Source organism: Heloderma suspectum, chromosome 1 (assembly GCF_057233095.1).
Source record: "Heloderma suspectum isolate Gila_16-S chromosome 1, 16-S_ref, whole genome shotgun sequence".
NCBI lineage: Eukaryota > Metazoa > Chordata > Lepidosauria > Squamata > Helodermatidae > Heloderma > Heloderma suspectum.
Genome location: NC_139458.1, coordinates 165,993,327 through 166,009,810, shown reverse-complemented (window position 1 = coordinate 166,009,810; position 16,484 = coordinate 165,993,327). Strand labels below are relative to the sequence as shown.

The following is a 16,484-nucleotide window of genomic DNA, read 5'->3' as shown; positions in this document are numbered from 1 at the left end:
ACTTTTCTATAATGCTGGCGATGGACATGTTTCTGTTGAATATAGGCAACATTTATCATTTACATTTCCTTTTAGATTCCTCTTGTTCATGGAATCAGTTTGCTTGTTCTGAACACAAGTGTATCTCTAAACAATGGACTTGTGATGGGGAGGATGACTGTGGAAATGGCTTGGATGAAAGTAAAGCTATTTGTGGTGCGTACTGTAATGATATTTATGAAAAGGTTTTGCAGGCTACCTTATATAACAGAGTCATTCCAAGACAGCTTACAAACATAATACAATATATTACAAATGACAATAAGATAGTAAAGCATAACAGAGTTAAAAAGATTTCACAAAAACAGAGAAACCAGCAATGTACCTTTAAAACATTTTTCAACCCCACTACAATGCAATAATCAAAATACAATATAAAAGCAACAATCTAAAAGTCTGCAGCATTCTTAATACAATATGAGTGTTTTAACTTCAAATTGTAGAAGATATTCCTGAGGTACTTAGGAATTGAGTTCAGTGGTAATAACAAATGCAAGACATTTCTAGTAATATGTATAATTTATTAATTATTTTCTGTATTGATCAAGCCTTTTGAGTGCTTGCTAAAATTGTATATTTGATCTCAAGATTTTCCCGTTTTGTTTCTGTATAGCGTGTATAGTAATATAGAACTGTCAAATCCTAATCGCTATACTTCAAAACTCATGGTAGAATAACAGACATATCATTTTCTCTTCTGGTTAAAGAGAATGTGTATACATATTCAGAATCTATGAAGTACTGGAAATGTAGAAATAATTCCTCAAATCTACCTCTCTACAAAAAGCCAAGCCACATACCTATAGTATACTTTCTTTCCAAGGTTTGGTACCTTGGAAAGGCACAGATAAAGGGACTCAGCACCAGCGAGTTGGGTACCTCTGCTCTCTGACTGGAGAAAACATTGGAGATTTCTCTCACTTGGAGTGGGGCTTGGGTGGGGGGTGAGGCATGGAAGGTAAGCTTCCCCAGGCCAGATTGGGACTCTCGGTGGGCCCTGAAGTTCTAATAATTGATTCCTTAATACTACATTTATTAGCTTGGAGGAGAATTTTGTATTTTCAATAGTATTGTGCTGAAAATTCCAGCACATTTTTTTCCAACCATTATTCAGTTTTGATAGAAAAGGAATTGCTTTTAAAAAATGTTCAGAGGAGAAGAATATTGCAGTGAAATTCTCATGGGTGGGAGGTGGGGCTCTTGCTCTTACCATAGTTATGAGCTCTTGCTCCTGTGTGGCCAAGGAGTGTATGTGAGTGTCATCTTTAATTGTACAATTATCTCTCCAGTGGTCTGCAGCCTCTCGGGCTTCCCGGGCTTCAATTAAAGCCCATGGGAAAATGTCATGAGGTAACTCCTCTCCCCAGCTGCGGCTTTTTTAGATCATGAAGCATGGGCAGCTGGGGAGGTTGCAGAGAGATGGAGACATGTGATGTGTCTATTTCTCTTTATATTGCACAACAGTAAGGTAAGCTGAAAAATACCAACCACGAGCATGAGAGCTAAAAATATGAATATTAGGAGGCAACCTAACACATTGCTCCTATATATAAACTGAATTAGCTTCAATAGTTAACATTTGTAACATCCTGTGTGCCAGAAAAGTGTTGTAGGACTGATTTTATTTTGTATTTATATTTCCCTTTATAGAGGGGGACTTTCAATAAATAGTATTAAAAACAAAATTGTATTATTCATGCTCTACTGATTGAGATGCCTCTGCACTATATGTGTTGCACTTAGCCCAGGCAATGAAAAAATTGGCAGTTCCCAAGAAGCCTTGACACTGCATTAGAAGCCACACTCCCTTCAAAATATGACATTCTTGTGCCTTTAAGTAGTGATTTCCACTTAAAAAAATGGACTAATCTATAGGTCTTGTGATATTTTTAGAGTTTAAGACCCGTGAAATTTCTGATTCTACAGTGTTTTATTATATTTGTTTAGGTAGAATGGCAGTGTTTGATACTGTCCAAAGGTATCATTTATAAAACGTATTTGGTATCACTTATAAAAAATGTATGAGCAACAATACATTACAGGAACTTGGATATTTCTCAGTAACTTATGACTAATAAGTTAATGAGCAATATCCTCATCCATCTAACATATTATCTTTGTTGTTTCACTTGACCTTTAAAGGTTAATAGTTAAGAAACTATTGCATTTGTGTTTTATTTTTAGCAAATGTGAATAGGTCCTTTCAGAACAGAACTTTCAAAGTAATAAATTACTTTAAAAGATACCTAATGTTTAATAATATACCTTTTTCTAGGCTCAGTAACCTGTGCCCCAGACATGTTCAGCTGCTTAGGTTCCTATGCCTGTGTTCCTCAACACTGGCTTTGTGATGGTGAAAGAGATTGTCCTAATGGGAGTGATGAGCTTGCTACAGCAGGATGTGGTATGAACTATTTTGTACTATAAATGAATAATTAACAATAATTTCCTTATTGTTACCTTTTTATTTTCCCTTTCAGTTTTAATAGATGAAACATTTGGCTGTATGATATTTTGCCCTTGAGAACCTCAAACTATTGTGGTTTAGTAGACCCAAACAAGTTGGGCAAGATTCTCAGTACTAAATATATAGGCCACAATCCAAAAAGCTCATTCATATGGGCTTTTAAGAAGGCCCCTGAATAGTTGGAATTCCTCTAGTGGCAACCTATAATTCAGAAAGGGCTATCATTGAAAAGTAATTTTGCCCTTCCCCCATATGTGAGAAGATGCACTCTCTGCTGATGGGATTGGGGTTGAATTTCACTCATATTATTTACAATATTACATTTAATATTGGGACTTTGAAAAAATGTACTGTAATAGGTAGTGAATGAAAAAAAAGTCCTATTGTGTAATGAGGATTGTTCAGTGACTGTGGATGTAGACACCGTGCACAAAATAAGCCTGCTACTTGAAATTAGGGAGGGAGGTGCAGCCCCAATTTTAGCAGGACCACTTGTTCCCTGTGCAATGGGGGCGGGGTCTTTTGGTGGGGCAGGTGAATTTCTAAGAAATGTTCAGGTGTAGTGATGGTTTACCTTACTTTATACAGAAAAACTGCCTGAGTATTATTACTGGCATCGGAATAGGAAATGTGGCCTGAGACTTGTGAGGCCGAGGAGAGTCTCACTTTTTCTAAAGTGTAAAACTAAAAGAAGAAGAAACCCTCAGCCATATCACTCGTGTGAAGTAAGGTAAATTCATCCTGTAGTGACACGAATAAAATCCATATGGTAGATCCAGTGCACACAGAATAGGGATGTATGAACTCACCCTAGCTCGGTTTCTCTGGGCACTCGCTGAAGCAGCGCCCCCGCTTGCACACACCCCCGGACCCACACTCGGGCCGCCCATGAGCTCGGTGAGTTCCTCAAGCTCACCGCAGTCCTGTTCAGGTATAATCCCTGAATGTTGCACTTATTTAGCTTTCCCAGCTCCAAACTGCACATATTTAAATATGCACATTTTTTTAACATCCTGTTTTACGTAGCAATCAAAGGTGCAAAAATGGCAGGCGCTCACCCAAAAGGATCGCGGTGAGTCCTGAAGTGGGCACGAGCAGGTGCGAGTTGGGGACGAGCAAGGACAGCGTCTTGGCAGGCGCAGTCTGGGGGTTGCGGGCAGGGGGAGCCCAACAAATTCCCAGACCCAGTCGGGTGCCTGCGGCATCCCTAACACAGATGAAATGCTGATGTGGACAGCCTCTATGGTGTGTGATAGAAGTGGCCTGTATGTGCCAGCTAACTGTTGTGCACCAGTTCTGCTAGCATTAGATCACAGATATTTGTGCCAGCAGCATACCTCCCTATCATTTGGTCATGACATCACTGCAATACAGGTGTAGTGGTGTACTAAGTTTGTGCTCCTTAGTATAAGATGAAGACTTATTTTTCTAGCTGACAGAAATGACATGTATCGCAGCATAAAAGGATGTCTTGGTTATTATTTTAAACATTGTTACTGATTTGCTTTTTAAGTGTCTACCTGTATATTATCTTCCCTTTTATTCAGTTTCATTGGGGTATAAGCAGTTAACTTACAAGTATTTTGTAAGGTATTTATTTGGGGAATTTTTTTCCTTTAGAAAATTGTCTGCTTAAATTGAATCTTTTAATTAGTTTTCTTGTAGGAGCATAGGACGCTGCCTTATACTGTGTCAGACCATTGGTCCATCTAGCCCAGTAGTGTCGACACTGACTGGCAGCAGTTTTCCAGGTTTTGAGGCAGAGGTTCTTCCTACCCTACCAGGAGATGCCAGGGATCTGCCACTGAGCTATAGCCCCTCATCATGTAATCCCTAATGGTTTGAGTTATATCTTGAGACAAATATTTGATTGCTATTCGGGAACTTGGGAAGCAGAGTAATACAGAAACTTCATTGTTATGTCTTTGGGCGTCTAAAGAAAATCATGTGTATTCCAGCTTCTCAGCGGTGCTGCTTACATGATGTTCTTGTATCTGATATTGCATCTTGTGCATAACTTTCTTTAAAGGAAAAGCTTTCTGCTCAAGCTGCCACTTCTAGTCTTGTACTGAAATCATGCAATAAAAATATTAAAATCTGAATGAAAAGTATTACAGATAGGTGGCTAGGTATTCTTGTATTGTGGACTCATGAAGCAGCTCTTGGGGACTTTGACTCACACAGTGGGACTTACTCCGAGCTCCTTGCATCCCCCAAAATCTGCTCTGGAGGGTCCCCCAATCCTCCGGACCAGATTTTGAGGGTGCACAAGGGCTGCATATGCATGGAGTGAATCATCTCCCCCATCTCCATGCTGTTCTTGAAACCATTCCATCAGTTGTTGTTGTTCAGTCGTTCAGTCGTGTCCGACTCTTCGTGACCCCATGGACCATAGCATGCCAGGCCTTCCTGTCCTGCGCTCTCTATTCCATCAGTGGCAGGTGTTAATTGAATACCATTCTTGGGATTTTTCTTTTTAAGTTGCTGGTTGAATTGTTCAAATATAGAAAATATATCTGTGATACATTTTTTCTGAGATCTTCATTCCCCCCTTACATTCTTTTCCATAGCACCTAATAATACTTGTGATGAAAATACTTTTACATGCCACAATAAACTCTGCATTCCTAAGCAATTTGTATGTGATCACGATGATGACTGTGGAGATGGGTCCGATGAACCACTAGAATGTGGCAAGTATAACTTAAATCTGTAGTTATTAATTTAGATGTTGGCTTTTAAAAGTAAAACAGATTGAAAAGAAAATTGTAAGAAAATTATTCAAATAATGTCTTGAAGGTTTATTTTAAATGTCATGCTAAATAACATGTTTTCATAATGTGTTACAACAATAAAGAATAAGTCTCTAGGTTTCCCTAGAATGAGCTAAGACCTATGTATGCTGGGACTGAACTAGTTTTTTTTTCTTTTTTCTGGACATTAAAATAATAAGGAATATCTGAATCTGGGTCCTGTTATTTAATTGCCTTTAACTATGTAACGGCTTTTAGTTGAATATCTGCATATACATAATTGGCATGTAGGCATCACCACCGCATCAAGAGTTCCTGAAACCAAAATACAAGTGATTATTTATGAAAGCATGTTTTTTGCAATGTTTAAGAAATTGTTGCATTCCCTGTAAGATAAACCATTTCGTAATATAATGTTTCAGATGTACTCTTATTTTTACTGGTTTTTCTTCCTCATTTTAGTCTGTTTCTTATTGACAGTAGAAGACCACAGAGCATTTGAATTTCAGTCTTCTCAGATTCCTACATAGTGAAAGAGTCTTATATTCTCAGAATTTTCAGTTATTATTTCTTACGCAGTTGTATGTTTGGGGAAATCTCATTTTTATCACCAAACCGGTGATAAAAATGGGCACAAGAGAAAAAGTGCCAGCACTCAGCTGCAGCTGGCATGCAATTAAAAAGATAGCTCCTATGATCAAATGACAAGATTAGTAAATCAGACCTTCTGCTAAGTAGATAGCATAAGCTCTCAGTATCATGGAGATCATATTCATAACAGAACACCAGCTTCATTCTTGGATCTCACTCGCCCACTTCTTATATCGTGGTATTGCACCTTCTGCCAGATAGTCTTTTAGTGTAATCTAAATGGATAAATCCCAATTTTCTGTTTTTGGAAAATCTATGCCCAGAAAATATATATTGAACCATTCTAAATAGCAACTAAAATGTGGTGCTAGATCTATTTACATAGAACCTATAATCACTGTATGTGATGATCATATATACTGGTGAAGAATGTTTTCTGAATACCAGTCCTTATGTTGCCAAAATGGCACTATCCATGCATGAGAGGGTGGTATTAGCAGGCTTGGGGAAACCCCAAGGTTTGCAGAAGTCTAACAACAAATCTTTAGGGGGGAAAAGCTTCTGATGGTGGAAAAGAAAAATAACTTTCTCAGTGGCCATAGAACACTAACTAAATATTGAGGGAAGAGAAACACGAAAAACCAGGGTGGCCGAGGAGCAGCCATTGCCGCTCCTAGCAATACAAGTAGCAATACATTGCTACTTTTTGCTGAAGGTTCCACTTGTACGCTATAACCCATATTGTGAGAAAAAATGAAGGCCTAATGTATTATAAGTGCAGTTTTCATTGTAGCCGCCAGCCCACTCACAGGGGACCCACTAGCTAGCCCAGATTTCCAGCTTTCAAATTAAAAAAGAGCAGATCTCTAGCCCTTGTATATTCTGAGGCACGCTACAAAATGTTCAGGCACAATTGAATTCTGTGCAATCACTGTGAGAGAAATGAGCCTGCTTTCGCGTGTGTTTCGCGAGTGAAGAGACAGCTGTGAAGTGTGATTAGCATTTGGCTAGCATGGAGTGACCACTTCTCTGCAGAAAGGACTTCCTGGTTCGTTTTGACACCCTCCCCTTTTTTTGGTCTACCCTTGTGGAATAGTGATTGCTGCCCATAGAAAACAATTGAAAAATTCAGACGTTTAGTGTAGCAGTAAGCATATCTAGCCCAAACAAACAGGTAGCAAGAATGAAAGCTGATGCTCTTTCTAGGTCAGGTCTTATTTCGTGAAAAAACAGGTGTGTTTTTTTTTAATGCTTTCATAAACTTTTAAAAAATCATCCTGACAATGTAAATAAAGTCTGCCACTATACCCATAGTGTGTGTATATGAGGGATGGGTAGCCTGGTGGCTGATTATGGGTCACTAAAGCTCTATAAAATAGTCCAATCTTGTTATACCCATATTGCTGGGAGGGAGAGTAGCATATGACACCACTGCAGTGTAGTCCAGTGTTATCTAGTCTGCTGCTAGGTTTGGTATTTTTAGAGAAATGTAGTTGGGGGGGGAGTGTGTAAATTTGGGTTAGGGGAACAGCTTAGTAACAGTGTAAACCTCTACATATCTACTCAGAGAAGTAAGTCCCATTGAGCTAAATGGGCTTTAGTCCAAGGTAAAGAGGGTACAGGATATATGTTACTGGGAGATTTTAGCATGGGGATTTATTTCTACGAGTAGGCATGTAGAGACTGTGCTCTTTTTACTGACTTTTTGTTCCCTCTGGACTCAGCTGCTCCACCTTAAGAATATTCTCTGGCTAGCCCACTACATCCTACCATTCTGCCAACCAGTTTGGGTCTTTCCTTGGCCAGTCAGCTTTACCATCCCACCTCAGGAAGCTGTGTGTGAGTGCACATGGGGAAAATGAAATAGTTTTGACTCACTCACTCTTTGTGAATGTTTCACTGTCTCAGCTATTAGTGTTGGCAGAGGTCTTCCCCTGCCCAGTATGCCAGTCAGCTGCCGCCTCCCATAGAAATAGTGGCTGGCCCAAAACTATCCAGTGAGGAATGGGAGTCATTTGCTGGTCCTCCTCAGGCATCCAGATGTCCTGGACCAGCCCTGGTTCTATGTGTCTCCTGTCCTATTTGGCTATTGTGTATGAATGAATCAGTGAGTCAGTCTGTGTCTCTTGAGTGAGTGTGTGTTTGTAAGATTGTGAAAGTTCCTATGTGTGTTTGTTTCCTATGACTGTAGGTTGTAAAAGGGGAAGCTTGTGTTTGTATTTGAGTTCTCTACCATAGATGAAGTATTAGTCTTTTGTTGCCATAGAAAGCTTTCACAAGATTGTATGCAGCCAAAAAATGTTATTGCATTGTTGTACATAAAATAGGTTTCTTTGACTGCATGTGAATGCACAAATGTCATGTGTGGGTTAAATACTGGGTGCAGATTAGGAGGCCCACTACAAACCCCTAGCCTCAGAACCCATCAAGGCCTTAATCTGGCTCTTGCCACTATTCATGATCTCACCAGTGTCACCCCCAGCCTCTCTTGCCAGTGACTGCTCCTTCACCACTGCCCAAACAGCACTTTAGAGGGACAATCACTTATTTGCCTCTTCTTCTTCTTCTTCTTCTTCTTCTTCTTCTTCTTCTTCTTCTCCATCATCATCATCATCATCTAAAGGGTAATTTGGGAGTATGCAACTTTAAAATTATTATTATTATTTTCCATTCTTTCACAAGTGCACAAGATCACACTTTCCCCTGTCTGATAAGTGTAGTCTTCCCTTGTCAATGTCCTTGTATGTTGCAGCTGTCAATGGGAGTACCAAAGTGGAGTAGGAAACATACAAGGAAATTGACAGGGCAAGACTGCATATAGGCTTATTTCTGCACCATTGACAAGGACTGGAGTGTGTGGGGGATAATACTAAGGGACAGTAACTGCTTTGTTTGCTAGTTTTTGATATGACATAGACAAGGACTGTCAGAACAGGGAAATTAAGCAACTGGCCCTGTGCAATTTGATTTATCAGCTCTATTGTGTAGTTCACTCTGAATCAAGGGCTTCGGTACCACCCAGTTCCTTCGCACCACCAATACTCTCACTACCAAGCCTGGGATCAAGCATGTCAGTACATACTTGTCCTTCTAGGAAGGTCCTTTGAGCTGCAGAAACCTAAAAAGGCAAAATCTAAGTGGCCAGCTGCCAGCTGTAGATCTTCTGAGCTGAACAATAGGGTGTAGATGTTGCTACCTTTGGTACCAATTTCTTCCTTACCAGTCACCTTGGCACTACCATTGCTTTGGTTGTGATTATTGTGCCTAAGACCCAATATCCTGGCCCAGCAATCTCTTTTGATTCCTTGCTTCCTCCTCTGCCACATCTTCTGTCACTGATACTGTTATTAGGGAAAAAAATCAAATCTATTGGATTATCCCTCCTCCAAGGATGTCCAAATTATAAGCTCTACTTTGGAGAGTGGTCACAGAATCAGGACCTCTCTGGTGCATCGCTGTTCCCATGCAGGCGCTCACTCTACTGACATTCCACTCAGTCTCAGGTTGCTTCACCTCCTTTCTGTTTTTCTCGGAGTTTGGACCTTGGCCATACTACACACTGAATTTGGGGATCCTCCTGGAGAGACTGCCCTAGATGACAGTACTCTCAGTCCCCCTCTTATATTTGGGATAGGAGATCACCTTACTGCTGGGACCAAGGTTAATATCAAGACACCTCCTGTGATTGCTGTTTCTTTCTCTGCAAATACTAGTAGTGGCAAAAGTGTGATCTCAGAAGCCAGGGAATAATAGTGTGTTTTTTCCTGCTGATCAGCTGGGCTGTGGGTAAAGTGGATGGGATCCTGCTGCCTTCAGGGGGTGTACACAGGAAGAGACCAAAGGCTGCAGCTTGTGCACCACTGCCCCAAGCCATTCCCATTCATCTTACTATGAACATCACTCCCAGCATTGATGAGTTCTCACAGTGGAACCCTGATGTAAAATTGAGCTGATCTTCCTGGTGGCTTGGCCAGTAAAGCAACCAACATTTGCTTTTGAGCTCCAGCATAAAAAAATACAGAACAGATACTGATTCCACCTCCTGAATCCTGATTATTAAGAGGACAAACTCTCAAGGACAGGGGAATACCAATATATATTCCCCAGAACATTTGAGAAGGTAACACATTAGATCTGGCCACTATGGTATTCAACTACATGCAGGTTCCTAAAATAGGAAGCTAACTGAAAAAGGTTTTCATAGAAAGTGCCTTAGGAAAAGGGTGAGAAAGTTGTGATGCATGAAAATAAATGTCTCAAGGTCTTTGCTGTATCAGGGTTAACAGAGAGTCGGATCCCATTTGAAGAAACCCAATGCAAAAAAATTTTGGGCAACTGACTTCATCCATGCGCTATAGCTACCATCAGGAAGTTATGGTAGCAACCCCTCAGCCATTTTAAAGGTATACATCTTAAGCCAAAGCTTTAAGGCTGCCAGCCACAGTCTCACTTGAAAGGGGCACTGTCCTGTTTCCAATAATATACCTGTAGTAGGAACACATTTTCGAATGTGCAAAAAAGGGCTTGTAAGAAACTTACTTGAATGCCATTTAAATCTGAACTCACTCCCTTAATTCAAATAGCAGCTCCATGAAGGAGCTGAGGAATTAGATTAAGATTAATCTAAACACAGAGAGTGAGGACTAACATGGAATTCTATTTAATCATAATATTTGTATATCTAGATTTGACTCAAGGATATCTTGTCTACTCCTACTAGGGGAGGTTCTAATATGATTAACATATTAGTCTATTTCAGACTAATCGCTAGTATAGAGCAGGAGCTAGCAAACCTCATAATTCAGGAATGATGTTCCTTTCAGGATCAGGAATATGTTGAATTGACTAAAACAAGCTGGCTATGTTGTGTTTTACATCTTTGGGCCTATCTGTTTTTCACTTCTACACTTCTACACTTCTAATACCAACACATTTGCAGGTATACATATGAATGCAGCAACAATGGACTACAAAGCTTTGGTTAATGCAAACATTTATACACAGATGACTTTAGAAAAGCATAAAGTTATTGGATTCCGCTGTTACATATAGGAGGTGCCAAATAATATGTTGCTGAAGTATATGATACAAATTTTGTACCTGTCAGCTTCCCCTGTTTGAGTTCTTCTATACCAGCCTTGACTGCCTCATGAAAGAGAAAATTAATCTCAAAATTAAACAGCATAACCTTATTAAATAACTCCGTTAGCTTTTGCTTTTTCTAATTATAATTTTAAATAATATATAACTTTGTTTTAAGGCATCAGTACATTAATTCATTTCAAACTATACATGGAGTCTTATGAGAGGCTTAGTCTTGAATACAGAGAGGTGTCTTTGAAGTTCCAGTGCTCTGTCCCCATCTACTGAAAGGCAACATCTCCATCACACATCTCCATCAACATCTCCATAGAATCAGTTGAAGAAAGTGAAATAATCAGTATTACATTTCTCTTTCCTCTAAGGAACATTGCTAATATTCCTCTAAGAAATCATTGCCTTTTCAGAGCAAAACCTCTTCTTTGTGTATGTCTTAAAATTGTAGATTTATTTATAATATTCATCAGAGGTTTGATCTCTTTGATATCTTCAATTTGAGGCCAGTCATAGTACGATCATTTATAAATAAGTGGTTATATATTGCTATAGAGCAGCCTTCCCCAACCTGGTGCCCTCTATATGTATTGGGCAAGAGCTCTCATAATCCCCAGACAGCATGGCCATTGGCTGTGCTGGCTGGAACAGGTTGCAATATAACACACCTGGAGGGCACCAGGTTGGGAAAGGCTGCTATAGAAAAGATGTGTTTCACATTGTCCATGAAATTTGAGGGATATAACTGGAGGCAAGGAATGAACAGAGGGAGGATTCTGTACAGTTGATGGAGTGCTGGATTTCCATATCTGAGGGCTGGTGGTGGTTTCAGGATCAAATCATAATTGAGCAATAATACTTATGGCATGATTTGGCCAGATCACAATCTTTCAGATTAGCGCACCGCAGAAAAATACATTAGTTGAGAACTGTAAAGCTAGCACTCTTACCTGATAAGTGCAGAGTGTATAGGTTTAGAATTCTGCATATAAATACTAGATGAAAGAATTTTAAGTCATGTGAGCCCAGTCTACAACAGAACTGTGCTGTCCAGGCATGGCCTACCCATGCATATCCCCCCACCCCAACATTATGTCTGAGGTCCAGCAACTACTGCTGCCACTTCTGTAATTGTTGCTATGGCTGGGATTATCTAATTCCATAGTCCTTGCCCAGGGTCTGCAAACCCTGTGTACCCTACTCCTTGGATGGAGGCTGATCTGCTTGGTCAGAGACAGGGATGTATGGATTTTGTTAAATCTGTTCTGTCCGCGTTTCACAGATTGTCAGGCATCTTTCGTTCTGTCATTCGCTCATTGACAGAATCAGGTTTTTTTGAAGGAGGAGTTTGTTTGCTTGCAAATGCACACTTGTGCAAATCCCCCCCCCCCGCGCCCCATAAAAAACCAGTCCGGAAGTCCACAGAATCTGCACGATTCAGAAAAAGCTGGTCTGTTGCAGAATCCGCAGGTCTGATTTACAGAAATCCTTTCTCATATGAATCTGTTGTGGATTTCTCCGACATCACTAGCCAGAGTACTTTCAGCTGTTTCCAGTCATGGAATAGGGTGCTGTGACCCTGCAGTCCCTTGCTGAAGGTTTTTGAAACTAAACTACTCACAGCCACAGAAGTGTCACCCGAAGAAGCACAGCAAGAGGGCTGGTTGTGGTAGCTTGGTGCCTAATTATGACTGGGCAGAGGGGAGGGGGATCTGCATAGAACTCTGTAATATTTTATGGTTCAGGCCCTGTACATAAAGATAAGTGGCAAATGTTTATAAAAAGGGTGGAATTAGATTAAACCACATACGTGCTAAATTTCAGAGGTAAACAGTATGCATTTTTGGTCACTCTATTTTTAGGGTATCGTCACTGTAGTCCTGGAGAATTCAGTTGTGCTGATGGAAGATGTCTCCTAAATTCTCAGTGGCAATGTGATGGAGATTTTGATTGTCCAGATCATTCTGATGAAGCTCCAATTAACATAAAATGCAGAAGTGCAGGTTCAGGTTTTTAAATATTTGGGCAATTTTCCTTTTACTTTAAAAATAATTTACAGTTGTATTTAAAGAATAATGTAGTATTCATAAAAATGTTTGTGATTTGTGGAATACTGACAAACTATGCAGGGCATGAAGTACTGAGAGAGCAAAAGAAGAATAGCTATAAATCATCTAACTCCTCTTACCCATATGTGTGGCGTGTCCTTCCCACAGCATCATCTCTCTGTGCTCCTACTTTGGCATGTCATCTCTTCCTCCCTCAGTCCATACCTTGAAAACTTACTAGCCCTGATCCAAAGACCATTACGTGCAGTGGCCAAAATATTTGGCACTATTGGAGAAGGAATGGTTGGCAGGGGAAGGCAGTTCTCACAACAGCTTAACAGGAGAATGCTGGTTAGGAGAACAAATGCAGTGCACCATGAGTGTTTATTTATTATTTTTATTTATTTATTGCATTTATATCCCGCCTTTTTTCTTCCAAGTAATCCAAAGCAGCATACATAATCCTGTTGCATATTAGATGTACGCACATTGCTGATTTCCCTTGCTGTGTCAGATCACTCTATTTCATGGAAAAGTTGATCTGCCCCCAAAATATAATTCACATTATGTAGTAGCCTTGTGCATCTCACTGACTCTATTCCATCATTTTCTGATATTGGCTCAATACGTGCTATAAATTAAAATCAAAAATATATTTAGTTGCCCAACACACACACACACACACACACACACACCCCTTTCTAGCCAGAAAAATGCTGAGGCTCTATCTAGATGTTTCACAGGTTAAATCTACCAATGAGAATACAGCTTAATTTACACATGTTAATTAGTATTAGTGATTCCTACTGAAGCTTTATTTGCAATATTGATATCAGGTAAAGTGTTTTAAAGTTATCTATCTAACTGTTGATTATATATCCACACACACACACACACACCTCGTTGAAGATGTAAACCGTTTTGAAATTGAAACGGGCATTTGGTGACCTAGGTTAGCAAAGAATAATTAGAATATTGTTACACAACCTGAGCCCTTTGAGTGGGTAAGTCATGTTAAGAATCTATGGATTAGATTCAGGGCTTGTGCACAGGAATGGATTTTGGCTATACCTATGTGGGAGGTGATGAAAGGACATATAGGCATATTTCTTTATTGAAGCAAACCAACAATGTATTTATGAATAATCATTGTTATATCATACTGATTGTTTGTGCAATCCATAGATGCACATACTGCTGGATTGCACTGTAAACATAATATGAAAGGACTGTGATTGAGTTTCCACAGGTTTATGACCTGTTCATAAATTAAGATGCAGCTCACAATTTAAAACCTGACACTTCTTGACATGTTCCTTGCATTCCATTTGTGTCCTTTCCCCCCCTTGTTTCTTATTTTTAGAACAGTCATGCAACAGTTCCTTTTTTATGTGCAAAAATGGAAAGTGTATTCCCCAAGAAGATGTTTGTGATAATAAACAAGATTGTGCTGATGGATCTGATGAGAGAAACTGCCATATTAATGAATGTTTGAGTAAGAAAGTCAGTGGCTGTTCTCAAGATTGTCAGGATCTTCCTGTTGGGTACAAGGTTGGTAGTCCTGGTGTGTAAAACAGTACATATAAACAGAGTTCAATTAATTATTAATTATTGTTGTTGTTTATTTATTTATTTCATTTCTATTTATTTCATTTCTATACTGCCCAATAGGCGAAGCTCTCTGGGCGGTTAACAAAAATTGATTTATTTAATTTATTGATTGATTTATTTAACAATATTTATATATCACCTCTCCACAAGGCAATGTACACCAATTCAAATAAAACAAAAATACATTAAAATAAAAGCAATAAAATTATATTAAAACATTAACTGAGTAATCCATGGTCCCTCGTCCCTGGGTGGAAATTGAAGGGTCCATAGAATATTGCAGATTCCCCAACCCCACCCACTGAGTCAATAGTCTCAGTTATGACCTGTGGAGGGGAAAATGTGAGTAAAGATTTCCCCTCTATCACAGCCACCGTGGAAAGCATAGCTGGCCCATCTGTAGAAGGGTAGGAAAAAAAGTGTGCATGTAGGGGGGGACCAAACAGGACAGAGCCTTGGTTGGGTTAAATAACTGGCCACAACTTTATTGGTTTCAGCTTGGAATAGAAGTTTATTGAATAGAAATTCAATAAACTTCAATTTAACACTTTATTGTGAAGAGATAGTCATATCAAAAGAGTATATCTCGTAGACACCAACCTTTGTTATCCGTGCATAATAATATAGGGTTAGTAAAATTCTAAGGCAAATACTACATTTTGCTTTTTATGTCTCAGAAAAAAAAGAATGTTTTTGTGGGAAGCAAAATAAGCTGAAGATTGTGGAAAGTGAAATGTATCTAAAAGTTATAATATGTTTTTCTTTTGATCAGAGCAGAGAATGATAAATATTCACAACAAACCGATGCTTAGTTTATGACCTAAGGGCATGAACTAAAGTTTTTGATGGTACTGGGAAAAGTGAAACAATGACATTGGGGAAGCAATAGAGAAAATACGTGACGATATATTGGGCTAATATGTCAATCGTCTTAAAAATAATTTCTTGTGCGTTCACTATTTTATGTTTCATCTTTAATCTCCCATCATTTTCCCAGAAAGGACTCAAAGCAGTTTACAATGAAAACAACCATAAAACTACTGAAATACGAAATCATGTAAAAAAAAGAAAGAAAAAAAGAAAGAAGTCAGCAGCCAAAAATATAAAAAATAGTACAGGCTAATTAGCTGAATGTGTGACAGACAGAACTATATATATACACACATACACACCTAAATTATCATCAAGACTGAGTTTGATGAGCCTGTCTTGGGGGGAAGGGTTAATTCCACAATTGTGCTGCTGCCCCATTGATTTTCTCCTCCACCATCAATCAACATGTATGTATGCTTTCAGATCAAAGAACTAATCACATTTCTATCGGTTGGGATGAGAGTGCAGAAGATGATAATGCAACCCCTTTTTATTTCAGTAAAAGCATATACAAATAATTGGATTGGAGGGTGCCAGGGAGGAACCTGCAACTTACCTATCAGCTGTTAGGATGCCTGTAAGGGTTCCTTCCTATTATGACCATACTCCAAAAGAGATAGGACCTTTAGCCTTCAAGAGCTCTGAGATAGGTACTTACTTAGTGCCTGCTCAATGTTATGTCTCAAGTATATACTTATTTAGTACCATATCCAAAAAGGGATATGAATTTTGTCCACTGTGTTCCATGGTTTCCAATTTCCACCCTGCTTAACATACCTCTCTGCCTGTCTTCCAAGCTTAAGCTAGGTAGTGTCTCAAATCACTTCAGCAACAGGTGCATGTGCACTTTGCCACAGTTTTCAGTGTGTATCTCTCCCCGCTCCCTCCCCTTGCAGGTGAGGTTTCCTGTGCATAATCGTAGATAAGCAGACTCCCTTTTCCGCTGTGATTTAGGCAAGGTTACATATGCTTAAGGCCATTGAAAGCAATGGGCATAAGTATGCCTAA

The 16,484-nt window shown here is 39.3% G+C and overlaps 1 protein-coding gene across 1 annotated transcript in view; it reads left to right on the top strand.

Moving 5' to 3' along the window:
* The window catches only part of LRP1B (LDL receptor related protein 1B), a 1,474,154-nt gene that overhangs the window by 1,248,507 nt on the left and 209,163 nt on the right, over positions 1–16,484 (top strand). The window contains exons 52-56 of the mRNA XM_084809602.1: positions 76–195; positions 2,315–2,443; positions 5,077–5,199; positions 12,807–12,947; positions 14,356–14,543. Of these exons, the coding sequence (XP_084665728.1) occupies positions 76–195; positions 2,315–2,443; positions 5,077–5,199; positions 12,807–12,947; positions 14,356–14,543 (701 nt within the window). The remainder of the gene's footprint in view (positions 1–75; positions 196–2,314; positions 2,444–5,076; positions 5,200–12,806; positions 12,948–14,355; positions 14,544–16,484) is intronic.